The sequence below is a fragment of the Carettochelys insculpta genome, chromosome 1 (assembly GCF_033958435.1).
Source record: "Carettochelys insculpta isolate YL-2023 chromosome 1, ASM3395843v1, whole genome shotgun sequence".
Taxonomy (NCBI): Eukaryota; Metazoa; Chordata; order Testudines; family Carettochelyidae; genus Carettochelys; species Carettochelys insculpta.
Genome location: NC_134137.1, coordinates 248,718,415 through 248,731,755, shown reverse-complemented (window position 1 = coordinate 248,731,755; position 13,341 = coordinate 248,718,415). Strand labels below are relative to the sequence as shown.

The 13,341-nt window shown below is 42.6% G+C and overlaps 1 protein-coding gene across 1 annotated transcript in view; it reads right to left on the bottom strand.

Moving 5' to 3' along the window:
* Window positions 1-13,341, bottom strand: part of SCUBE1 (signal peptide, CUB domain and EGF like domain containing 1) — a 350,710-nt gene that overhangs the window by 20,262 nt on the left and 317,107 nt on the right. The window contains exons 17-20 of the mRNA XM_075003815.1: window positions 12,435-12,596; window positions 4,055-4,222; window positions 3,079-3,240; window positions 1,742-1,939 (exon numbers count right to left, since the gene is read on the bottom strand). Of these exons, the coding sequence (XP_074859916.1) occupies window positions 1,742-1,939; window positions 3,079-3,240; window positions 4,055-4,222; window positions 12,435-12,596 (690 nt within the window). The remainder of the gene's footprint in view (window positions 1-1,741; window positions 1,940-3,078; window positions 3,241-4,054; window positions 4,223-12,434; window positions 12,597-13,341) is intronic.

Here is a 13,341-nt window from a genome sequence, read left to right as displayed (position 1 = left end):
GAGTGCGTGGGACTCACTTCCATTGGTATTACTTATTTGATGAAGTGGTGAGGGAGTGAGTTGGCTATTACAGAGGACAGCTGTGACCTTGCCCGGTAGCTGGGATTCTGAACAACAGCCTGGAAAATAGATACCCCAGCAACTAGTGACTTGGTGACTACAGAAGTTGGTGGACAATGGGCTGAGGAGAGTGGATCCTGGTGTCCTGACCAGCTTATTCCAGCAAATGGGGAAACAAAGGATGGATGAAAGGAGTATCTGAGAGGAGAGGAGGTCCAGGAGACCTCTTTACTTGGGTCAGAAGACAAAGGAGAGAGGTGGGGCTTGTGGGAAAGTGGTATTAGATGCTCAACTAGGAGGAGGAGGTTTCTGGACTGGGGAGAGAGAGCAGCCAGAATCGAACTGGATACAGAAGAGACCTAGATGTACTGTGCTGAGGGACGTTAGGTCTGAGGTGCTGATAATTTCCTATGCTGTGTTCAGATGCTCAACACACCCTTTGTTTAGTTTGGCTGAGAAAAACTCTAGACTAGAGATCAGGGTGGCAATATTCCCTCTGGGAGTGGAGGTTGTGAGGATCCTGAGGTAGTGGACTCCCTGTGGGGGGGGTCTTCTGTGAGAGACAAGTGTGCTGAAGGCTCAGAGAGATGTGATTTCAGGAGGTGGAGTGGCCTATGGCTTAACCCCCTAAGACGGGCTGTCATATACTGAAGGGCTGCATGGAGCCACAAGACAGCACAAGTCCTATGAGTCTGTGACCCCAGTATAGCAATTTTTTGGCTCTTATCAAATGATCTGATTAATTATATCATCATTCTCTTTAAAAAGAGTAGGAAAGAACTTTGCATTAATCAGAGATACAGGACTGTGAATGTAAGTCCTTTAGTATCAAAAGCTGTTGAAACCATTCTATTAATTAAAATAGAGGGCTACTCAATACTGCTGATTTAAAAATCACGTCTTTCACACATGGTATCTCTTAGCACTTTTAGAAAGTTAACAAGGTAAACAGAAACTGAAAACTTGGGGAGAGCTCTGAACAGCTATACTGGGGTCACAGACTCATAGGACTTGTGCTGTCTTGTGGCTCTATGCAGCCCTTCAGTATATGACAGTCCTTCTTAGGGGGTTAAGCCATAGGCCACTCCACCTCCTGAAATCACATCTCTCTGAGCCTTCAGCACACTTGTTTCTCACAGAAGACCGCCCCACACAGGGAGTCCACTACCTCAGGATCCTCACAACCTCCACTCCCAGAGGGAATATATCTATGGGCCAAACAGAAGTTCCAGGCAAGCTTTGGGAAACATTACAATGTTCCATTAAATTAACAACCTCCTTCTTCATTACTGTACATATTTAACACTTGAACTGAAAACTCATGAGAATAATGTTAGAGATGATTGGTCAGATCCTTAGCTGGTGTAAATTGGCATAGCTCCAGTGATTTCAATGGAAGTACAGTGATTTGCACTCCTAAGGGTCTAGTTAGACAAGACTACATTATGTGCCTTCTGATTCATTGGAGATACTTTCTGATGATAATTAAGACATTGACTTTATTGTTAAATTTGTTTCAGCACTAGCCACAAGTTGCTGTGCCAATTCACTGAAAAGCACTTGTAATAATATTGGGCTGAGCTGATGGAAAAATTATTTTTGGACTTTGTCCATTCCATATGGACCTTCCCCACATCACACTTTGATGTAAACATTTAAATGGCTCTGACTGGCAACTTACCACTTTTTCTCATTACTAAAACATCACCACATTCATCTTCAATTGGAAGAAATATCTCAGGAACCACAATGAGTATTCGCCTCTTTGGTGGTGGATTTATATTCCAAATACATTCAACATTAGCTGGGTAATCGCCAGGGTAATTGGGAGACTCTATATAGCCTGTATAATCTCCAAGCTCCCCTCCACAGTGCTGGTCTGCGAAGAAATGTAAGTCAGCATTTGTGCTTTGAAATATCTTTTTAGTTGTTTGGATCTGTCACAGCAAATATTAACTGGTCCTACTAGTGACAGGTAACCCACTTTTTATTCTTTTCTCCCTGCCCCCGCATATAAAACCTGGGATTCTGTTTTTCCTCTCCATTTTTTGTCTGAATACGTGAGGTTGAGCCAAGAAAGCTCATGATCTAATACATTTGTTAGTCTCTAAGGTGCCACAGGACTGCTTATTTTAGATGCTAGAGAAGGATGAGAAAGTGCAGGGAGAAGAGAGATCAATGCAGGGAGGAAAAATAATTGAATCACTTTATTTCACAATTGTCATACTGCTCCTAATTACAGGCAAATATCTAATTTACTCTAACTACATTTGAAATGACCAAGAACATCAAAGATTACACATCATACAATGAGTGAAAACTTATGACTGACATAAACTAATGCATAGTTCAGAAGACATATGCAATCTAGTAATTACCATGAAACTATCTTAAATGAACACACAAGGGATCAGTAAAATTTGCTTGTCTAGAAGAAACCACTTTTAAAGGTCAAGTAAAATTGTAGTGGACTCCTTGGGGACAGTTTAAAGTGGTAATTTAAGACAAAGACCTGCCTATATTAGGAGATTCTGAGTGTGGATTTCACTGTAGTCAAAGATTATGGAGCATTTACAACATGCAGACAGTGACGTGTTCATGAATGAGTGACTGTCTCACAGTATTTCATTATGATTAATGGCAATAACTCCATTTTCAATTATTTTAGCTCTACAGATACTCACAGGATCATGAGTCACTGCAAAACTTGCATGACCTAGAATATTTATGGAAACTCGTTGTTAAATTCTAATCTGTACAATTCCAAATTAAACTAATGCAGGCCTTCTTTTCTGGATTTTGTTCTCAGTCTTTTGATGTTGTTTTCTTCCACTGTAAAATTTCAGAATCAGTTCTGGTGATGAGTGGAATTATTTGCAACTTTCAGGTTCAGATCTAGATTCTGAACACACCAATGTCTGAGCTATTAGTATTCCGAGTTCAATCAATCCCAACATATAGAAAACACATACAGAACATATATGTTTCATAGAACATAGAACTACACATAGAACTTACTTTTACAGTGTGTAACATTAGTAGAGCCATCAAAATCTGTACTTGTATTCCCAGGGCAGCTAATGCAGTAATTTTGACCAAATTCAGGCTGGTAGGTTCCAACAGGACATCTGATACATCTGTGTGTTGTGGAATTGTAGTAGTGGCCGGGAGAACAATGAACTGTGTGACAGGAAGGCATATAATTTTTACAAAGTAACAATTTTAATAGAGACATCATCCCTCCTCTATTTACAAACTCAGTAATTTCCATATCCCCAAGTATTTAACAGACAATTAAACAAACAGTTTTAATGCATTTTTATTTTCAAAGACCTTTGACTGGAATCATGTTCCAACACCAAAACCTAAACTATTGCTAATCTAATAAAATATGCTGTATTTATCACCTTTAGAAATGGTGACTTACAAATCAGACATTTATACCTGAGCTTATAACAGATAGTCAATAACTGTCTGTAGCAACAACAAAAATAAATTTTGAATTGCAGATGAGAGGTTTCCATTAGCAGACCTCAGACAGTGCCTTTGTACACAATCAATCAAGCAGACAGGTATACAGGCTGACAAACTCTCCTTCACCATTGTGGCATTTTCATGAAAGTTTGAAAGCATACACAGTATATTGCACATACATATTTTCTATCATTTTCATAACTAATGGATACTCATGCCATCAGCATCATGCAGTTTTTCTAGTTATTTAAATAAAAATAAAGTAGGTAACTCATCAGGGCCAAATCCTCATCTGATTAAAAAAAAAAAAACAGTTTAGCTCCATGGAAGTCAATGCAGCTATGTTGTTTTGTACTGGCTGAGGATGTGGCCCTGAGTTTGCATGTCATGTGTTTCAAAAAAATACAATGTTGATTGCTGAGGACTCTACAGTGTCAGCAGATTCCAAGTGAAAGGAAAAATATTAGAAAAAATACTAAGCAATATTATTTTACAAATTGGGAAAATCTCTGAAATTTACCTTTTGTTTCACAGTCCTGAAATGAAACAGCACCTTCAAATTTTGTTACCAGTCCACCACCACATGGAAAGCAAAGGGTCCTGCCTGGCTCAGGTTGGTATGTACCAAGAGAACACCCTCTGCAAGGTTTAAAGCCATCTGAAGAGAAATACCCAGGAGAACACTGCCCTGGAAGTTGAATAGTGTCAATTACATTATTAAGCCTACTGCTGTGCGCGCAATGTAAAAAAACAGTATTATTTAGCAGTGCCTCTTAAAACTTTGAAAACATAACACTAAACGTACCGATTTTATAAAAAACCATATGCTAAAAACAATGCTACTTTCTGTGTAAACTCTTTGTTTCTCTATACTTCTGTTTGTTGGTCTATAACTCCAGTAAGGTATCTTTATAACAGTATTTTGTGGTTTTAAAGCTGTTTTCATCTAAGAATTTCATAGCACTGTCTAGAAATTAATTAACCATTTCAATATCTCAATGAGGTAGACCATCATTCTTATCTTCAAATGATAGATAGGGAAGTGGAGGCAAATAGAAACAAGGGATTTGCCAGGCTGGATTAGATGTGAGGTCCTTCAAGCCCAGCATCCTATCTCCAATAGTGACCAGCACTATTATGCTACAAAGGAAAATTTACACCCCACATTAGCTCTCATTCTGATCTCTGATAGCGTTTGGCTTAAGCTCTGAAGTATGAGGTTTAACAACCCTTTCACAAAGTTTGGTTATAACAATTTTGGATATTCTTGATAGCCAGATAAATGTCCAGTCCTTTTTTAACCTTGTTATGTTCTTGGCCTCAGTGATTTCCTGGGAAATATATTTCACAGTTTCATGACATGCTTTATGAGAAAGTACTTTGTCTTATTGATTTAGAATTTGACACCTTTTAATATAATTGAATGTTCCCTTGCACTTGTTTTACAAGACAGAAAGAACAGAAGTTCCCCATATACTTATATCTTCCTTTATCCCTCATTAGCCGTGTCTACACGTGCACGCTACTTCAAAGTAGCGGCACTAACTTCGAAATAGAGCCTGTCACGGCTACACGCGTCGGGCGCTATTTCGAAGTTAACTTCGACGTTAGGCGGCGAGATGTCAAAGTCGCTAACCCCATGAGGGGATAGGAATAGCGCCCTACTTCGACGTTCAACGTCGAAGTAGGGACCGTGTAGTCATTGCGCGTCCCGCAACTTCGAAATAGCGGGGTCCGCCATGGCGGCCATCAGCTGAGCGGTTGAGAGACGCTCTGTCTTGAGCCCCTGCGGGGCTCTATGGTCACCGTGGGCAGCAGCCCTTAGCCCAGGGCTTCTGGCTGCTGCTGCGGCAGCTGGGGATCCATGCTGCAGGCACAGGGTCTGCAACCAGTTGTAGGCTCTGTGTATCTTGTGTTGTTTAGTGCAACTGTGTCTGGGAGGGGCCCTTTAAGGGAGCGGCTTGCTGTTGAGTCCGCCCTGTGACCCTGTCTGCAGCTGTGCCTGGCACCCTTATTTCGATGTGTGCAACTTTGGCGTGTAGACGTTCTCTCGCAGCACCTATTTCGATGTGGTGCTGTGCAACGTCGAAGTTGAACATCGACATTGCCAGCCCTGGAGGACGTGTAGACATTACTCATCGAAATAGCCTATTTCGATGTCACTACATCGAAATAAGCTATTTCGATGTAGCGTTCATGTGTAGACGTAGCCATTATTTCACATACTTTTATCATATCCCTCATATTTGTCTTCTTTGTAAAGGAAATAACCTGATTTTTGCCATCTCTCTTCATGTGAGAGTTTTCCCATGTCTTTGATCATTGTTGTTGCACTTCTTCAAGCCCTTCTTCTTCAGCAACATCCTTTTTGAGATGTGGTGAGCAATATCATGGACAATATTAAAGTTGAACCATTTCTATATTACAAAATAAAATTACAATATTCTTCATATTCTTCACCATTCCATACCTTCTGCAACCTATCCTCTTGTATGTTCTTTTGATCACAACTGCAGATCGAATAAAGTCTTCTATCAGCTATCAGAATATATATATGTATTGTGTTGGAGTATTTTAAACTTTTCCCTCTTTTGTGCATTACTTTGCATTTATCAACATATAATTTCATTTGACATTGAATTGACCATTCATCTGCAAGGTTTAGGTCTCTCTAGAGCCTCATATTTCTTGCTGGTCCTAACTAACCTTAATAATTTTATGTCATCTGCAAATATTGCTATGTTAGATTATTAACAGATACATTTATAACATAGGACCCAATGAGGAACTTTGAGGAACCACTCCCCACGAGGAAAATTGACCTTTTAATTCTAACCTTTTCTCCCAGGCATTCTGTGACACAAGACAATATTTTGTCTCACACTTTATGAGTACTTGAATTCTTTAGAAACTTTTTTTGTGCATGCCCTTATCAAAAATCTACTGAAATGCTTAATGAATCATGTCAGTCTTCTTTCCTTTGTCCACTAATTTACTGACATGCCCAAAGAATTCTAAGAAGTTAGTGAAATGCTCCCACTGATTTTAAAAAACTGCAGTGTCTCAGAAATCAATGTTTTTTTACTGTACTGAACCTTTAAGCAAATAGCATTTATACAAAGAACAATATGGTTCCAAAATATAATGAATTGTAGTGGGATTATATGCGTAGTCTATGCACATAAGCCCAGAGCAGGTTAATGTAGGCCAGTAAGGGCCGGTTAGCCTTTTATGTGGACATGAAGATAGGGAAGCTACAGACTGATAATGGCAATTGGCAGATGAAGCCCAGCTATGAGAGGAGCAGGGATAGGATTATAAAACAGAAAGTCAGAGCAGTGAGGGCAGCCATATGTGGCGAAGGAACAAGTTCTGAGCTATCTAGAAAAACTAGATGTACACAAGTCCATGGATCTGGATTTAATGCACCCGAGGGTACTAAGGGAATTGGCAGAGGTCATTGCTGAACCTTTGGCCATTATCCTTGAAGGTTCTTAGAGATTGGGTGAGATACCGGATGACTGGAAGAAGGCAAATGTAGTGCCCATCTTTAAAAAAGGAAAGAAGGACAATCTAGGAAACTATAGACAGGTCAGCCTTACCTCAATCCCTGGGAAAATAATGGAGGGAATCCTCAAGGAATCCATTTTGGAGCACTTGGAAGAGGGGAAAGTGATCAAAAGTAGCTAACATGGATTCACCAGGGGCAAGTCCTGCCTGAGCAATCTGATTAGTTTCTATGATGAGGTAACACGCTCTGTGGACATGGGGAAGTCAGTGGATGTGATATACCTTGACTTCTGCAAGGGTTTTGATACGGTCTCCCACAACATTCTTGTCCATAAGTTAAAGAAATATGGATTGGATCCTTGGACTATAAGAAGGATAGAAAACTGGCTTGATGGTCGGACCCAATGGGTAGTGGTCAATGGCTCAATATGTGGATGGTGGTTGGTTTCAAGCGGAGTGCTGCAAGGCTCGGTTCTGTGGCCGGTGTTATTCAACATCTTTGTTAATGACCTGGATGAGGGACTGGATTGTACCCTCAGCAAGTTTGCAGATGACACAAAACTAGGTGGAGAGGTAGATACATTGGAGGGTAGAGAGACAGAATCCAGAGTGACCTGGATATATTGGAGGACTGGGCCAAAAGAAATCTGATACGGTTCAACAAGGAGAAGTGTAGAGTCCTGCACCTGGGGCGGAAGAATCCCAAGCATAGTTACAGGCTGGGGACTGACTGGCTCAGCAGCAGTATGATGGAAAGGGGGTTATGGTGGATGAAAGGATGGGTATGAGTAAACAGTGTGCCCTTGTAGCCAAGAAGACTAACGGCATTCTAGGGTGCATTAGGAGGAGCATTTTGAGCAGATCTAGAGAAGTAGTTATTCCCCTCTATTTGGCACTGGTGAGGCCACATCTTGAATATTGTGTCCAGTTTTGGGCTCCCCAGTATAAAAAGGATGTGGATTTGCTGGAGCAGGTTCAGCAGAGGGCAACAAAAATGATTAAGGGTCTGGAGTACAAGACCTATAAGGATAGGCTGAGGGATCTGGGCTTGTTTAGTTTACAGATGAGACTTAGGGGTGATTTAATAGCAGCCTTCAACTTCCTGAAGGGGAGCTCTGAAGAGCAGGGTGAGAAACTGTTCTCAGTGGTGTCAGATGGCAGAACAAGGAGTAATGGTCTGAAGCTGAAGAGGTAAAGGTGTAGGTTAGATATTAGGAAAAACTACTTCACCAGGAGGGTGGTGAAGCGTTGGAATTCATTGCCTAGAGAGGTGGTGGATTCTCCATCCCTCGAGGTTTTTAAGTCCCAGCTGGACAAGGTCCTGACTGGGATGACTTAGTGGGGGTTGATCCTGCTTGAAGCAGGGGCTGGACTAGATGACCTCCTGAGGTCCCTTCCAGCCCTAGGATTCTGTGATTCTGTGAGAGGTTGCAGGGAGGAGGTTTATAGTCACTCCATAGAGGAAAAAGGAGTTGCCACCTTTTAATATGGCTCAAGCTCTGAAGCATGACAAGGAGGACAGCCAGGAAAAAACTAAGATCTAGGAGTCTGTCAAGAGGCTGAGAAAGGTGAAATAGTTGTAGGTATGTTCAGGAATAGGCAAATAGCCAGAGAGGCAGGGCAGGAAGGAACCCAGGGAAACAGCAACACGGCTGAGTCTCAGAAGCACTGGATTGTTCATCATACGGTCCTTGTGCTGGAACCAGAGGAGTGGACAGGACTGGGTTCTCTTAGCAGCCACTGGGAAGTTGCACAGGACTGGAAAACGTGGAATGGAAGACTGTCGGAGACAGATCCAGACATCATTTTGTCACCCTGGAAGAGGGCTTAGTCACAAAATAGGACCACTGAGTCACTGAGAGAGACAGTGGCCACGGCACAAGCAACCAATGGATGGGGACTCCAGATAGCCAAAGAGCTATTTCCCACACAGCCTCAGCAACAGCCACAAGCAGGCGTACCTGCAGTGAGTGGCACCCCTTTACTGATAGGTTAAGACCACAAGAACGGCCATACTCGGTCAGACCAAAGGTCCAGCTAAGCCCAATATCCTGTCTTCTGACAGTGGCCAATGCCAGATACTCCAAAGGGAGTGAACAGAACAGATAATCATCAAGAGAACCCTCTCCTGTCATCCACTTCCAGCCTCTGACAAGTAAAGCCTAGGGAAACCTTTCCTATCCAGCCTGGCTAATAGCCATTGATGGACCTAACTGCTATGAATTTATCTAGTTCTTTTTTAAACCCTGTTAAAGTCCTGGTCTTTACAACATCCTCTGGCAAGGAGTTCCACAGGCCTACCATTGGATTTATTTTTAGTTAATTCATTTAGCTAGCCATAGAGCTACACTTTCCTCATCCTACCTATATTTCACCACACATCCATGTCTATTGGACAAATGGGACAGTCTCTGTGCCAAAGGATAAATGGACATACATCTGACATCAGCAATGGTTAGAAACATCAACCTGTAAGTGAACATTTTAACCTCCTTGGACATTCAATAATGGATTTGAAAGTAGCCATTCTTCTACAAAAGAATTTTACCACAAGATTACAGAGGCAGACATCTGAATTGGAATTCATTCACAAATTTAACACCTTTAACCTCGGCCTGAATAGAGATCTTAACTGGCTTATGAATGACAAGGGCAATTTCCCCATCTTTGATATTCACAGGAACGAGACATACCCAGCTTAATTTGTTTTATATACTGGTGCTACTACTATCAGGGAACTCCCACCCCCTACTCCTGCTATATTAACTCTGGATTCTGTTCTTCCACTCCAAATCTATTTGATGAAGTGGGTTTTACCATGAAAGCTCATGACCTCATAAACTTGTTAGTCTCTCAGGTGCCACAGGAGAGCTTGTTATTTGTAAGAATGTTAGGTCACTTGTCAAAGATCACTGAGAAGAATGAATAGGATTAGAACTCATCAGTTTTTCACTCTGAGGGCACTGCACAGCTCATGGCCATGTCTCTGAGGTATGCTTGCTGTTGATGACACAGAAGAACCATAGACTTCAGCTCCCAAACGATTTCAACAGCAGTATTATCATGCTCTTTGCGTACCCCACTCCACTGTAACTTATCCCCCTAGCTCAGGGGTCAGCAACCAAAATGGCAAGAAGAGCCATTTTTCCAATTTGGTAAAAAACAATAATGTCAGAGCTGCAATGCACATGAATATGAGATGGGCCTTAATAAATCATGTCAAACCATTCTTTTTGTAGCCCCTATTTTAAGAACAGCGCACACACAATGATTTGTAATGCAATACATGTTTGCTGCAGGATGTTCAAAACCTTTTATGTATTCTGTTTCCTCGCACTTTACGTGTGTGTTTATACCACTATGGCTACATCTACACGTGAAGCCAACATCGAAATAGCTTATTTCGATGTAGCAAAATCGAAATAGGCTATTTCGATGAGTAACGTCTACACGTCCTCCAGGGCTGGCAACGTCGATGTTCAACTTCGACGTTGCGCGGCACCACATCGAAATAGGTGCTGCGAGGGTACGTCTACACGCCAAAGTAGCACACATCGAAATAAGGGTGCCAGGCACAGCTGCAGACAGGGTCACAGGGCGGACTCAACAGCAAGCCGCTCCCTTAAAGGGCCCCTCCCAGACACAGTTGCACTAAACAAGACAAGATACACAGAGCTGACAACTGGTTGCAGACCCTGTGCCTGCAGCATGGATCTCCAGCTGCCGCAGCAGCAGCCAGAAGCCCTGGGCTAAGGGCTGCTGCCCACGGTGACCATAGAGCCCCGCAGGGGCTGGAGAGAGAGCATCTCTCAACCCCCCAGCTGATGGCCGCCATGGAGGACCCAGCAATTTCGACGTTGCGGGATGCAGATCGTCTACACGGTCCCTACTTCGACGTTGAACGTCGAAGTAGGGCGCTATTCCGATCCCCTCATGAGGTTAGCGACTTCGACGTCTCGCCGCCTAACGTCGAAGTTAACTTCGAAATAGTGCCCGACGCATGTAGCCGCGATGGGCGCTATTTCGAAGTTAGTGCTGCTACTTCGAAGTAGCGTGCACGTGTGGACACAGCTTATATTGCTGACTTTCACTCCCAAACCTTCTCTCTCTCTGGAGGACACCTGGGGGAGTTATCCAACATTTGTTTTGAGATCACATATCATTTGCTATTTAGATATGAGTTGTTCATTTTTGGGCTTTTAAATGTTCACTTTTTATAGAAAATAATCTTTTTTTTAAACTTTGCATTTGCAGCATCGGGAGCTACAAAGAAGTCCTTAAAGAGATGTATGTGGCTCCAGAGCTGCAGGTTGCAGACCCCTGCCCTAGTTCATAGTGTACCATGTTAATGAGTCTGAGAAGGAAAGGTAATTCCAGAGTGACATGCTGACCCAAGGCAAAGTCCATCCATCATTAGTTTGCTCATTTGCCTACTACAGTAGAACCTCAGAGTTATAAACAGGCCAGTGAATCACACACTTCATTTGGAAGCAGAAGTAAACAATCAGGCTGCATCATAGACAAAAAAAAAAAAGAAAAGAAAAAAGGAAATATGGTACAGTGTTGTGTTAAATACAAACCAATAAAAATTGAAGGGAAAATAGCATTTTAATTCTTCAGGGCTGTACCAAGTCAATATTCAGCAGTAAACTTTTGAAAGAACAACCAGAATATTTGGCTGCTTTACAAAAAAACCTCTATTTCAAAAGTGTTTGTGAATCTTAGCATCTACTGTACAGGTTACACCTCTCAAAGCTCGTACACTATTGTCTGACAAAATGCAGATGGACCGCCAATGTTGCTGGATGAGAGAGTACCGGGGCTGGGGATATTGGCATCTGAGTGTCTGTGGGCCCAGCCGGGGTGGCAGCCAGCAGTAAGCTGGGGCCATGGCTTGAGTCCTGCTTGCCCCAAGGCAGCGAGGGGGCAAGAGCCAATAGCAACCATGCGGCAGCCCCGGGTGAGGCTAAAGCCATGTGAAAACCCCAGAGATCCTAGCCTGAGGCCAGAGTCCTGGGGGATGGAGGCTGGAAGCTGGGGCTGCAGCAGCTCAGGGAGCACAGACCACCTGGGGGTAGAAGACCTGGACCTTCTCTGGTCTGGCAAATTCTCTTGTTTGGGACCCATCAGGTCCTGACCATGCCAGACCAGGGAGGTACAACCTGTGCTACCCAAACTGTAGATCCAGTTCTCTTTGACTTGGGAGCAATGCTTGTCTGGGAACAGTTGGAACAAACGGAAAGGTTCTTTTGCATTTCTTGTAAGTGTACAGAGCTCTTTTCTGTTAGCTTTACAAGGCAGAATTGTGGATGGCTTTCCCCCCCATTAGCCTCCACACCTTGCTTTTTATTGGACTGCACCTACTCCTTTTATAATTAAACTTAACTTGCCTCCACATTCTGACACATTCCGTGCACCTGCTATTCCCTGTCCGTCATTACTTGGGCAAGGTTCACAGGTAAGTTGACCTTCCGTGTCTTGGTATGTGCCTGGTGAGCAAGGAATGCACTGATTATGTTCTCCACTATAATAGGTGCCCATGGTGCAGGTAACTGAGGAAAGAAAAGCAAAATCTATGTAAGGACCTTCATTGTGTAGCTTTGTCTTCATATGAAACATTTATGGAGAATAGAACTCTTCAATCCATCCCACCATTACCAATGGCACTTTGCAGATTTTGGACCAAGGGAACTAGGTCAATCAATGGAGTTGTGTCAATTTACAACAGCTGAAGACCCATCCTGTATTGTTTAAACCATTAAATGGTAGTTTACGGAATTTAAACTTTCACCAGACAGGTGCTTCCAAAATAGGTAACTTGGTTTAAAACATGTATATTGTATTTAAGCAAAATGCTCTTTAAATAAGCGGAGATGCACACATCCTAGAGCTGGAAGGGGCCTTGGAAGGTCATCTAGCCCAGTCCCCTGACCTCTTGGCAGGACTAAGCACCATCCCCAACATCTATTTGCCCCAATCCCTAAACAGCTTTGTCAAGGATTGAGCTCACAACCCCAGTTTAGTAGGGCAGCACTCAAACCACTGAGCTATCCCTCCCTCTTTCATCAGGGATGCTGAATTAAGTGAATTTTTCATTACATTTGATATATCAAGAAGTTCTGTGGCACCTAACAGACTAACAGATCTATTGGAGCATAAGCTTTTCATGGGCAAAGAACTGCTTTGTCAGATGCATGGATTGGAAATGCCAGAGGCAGGTGTAAATATACAGGCACATGAGAAAAAGTGAGGTACCAATCAAGAGGAAGGCAAGAGTTAGCAAGGTCAATTCAGTCA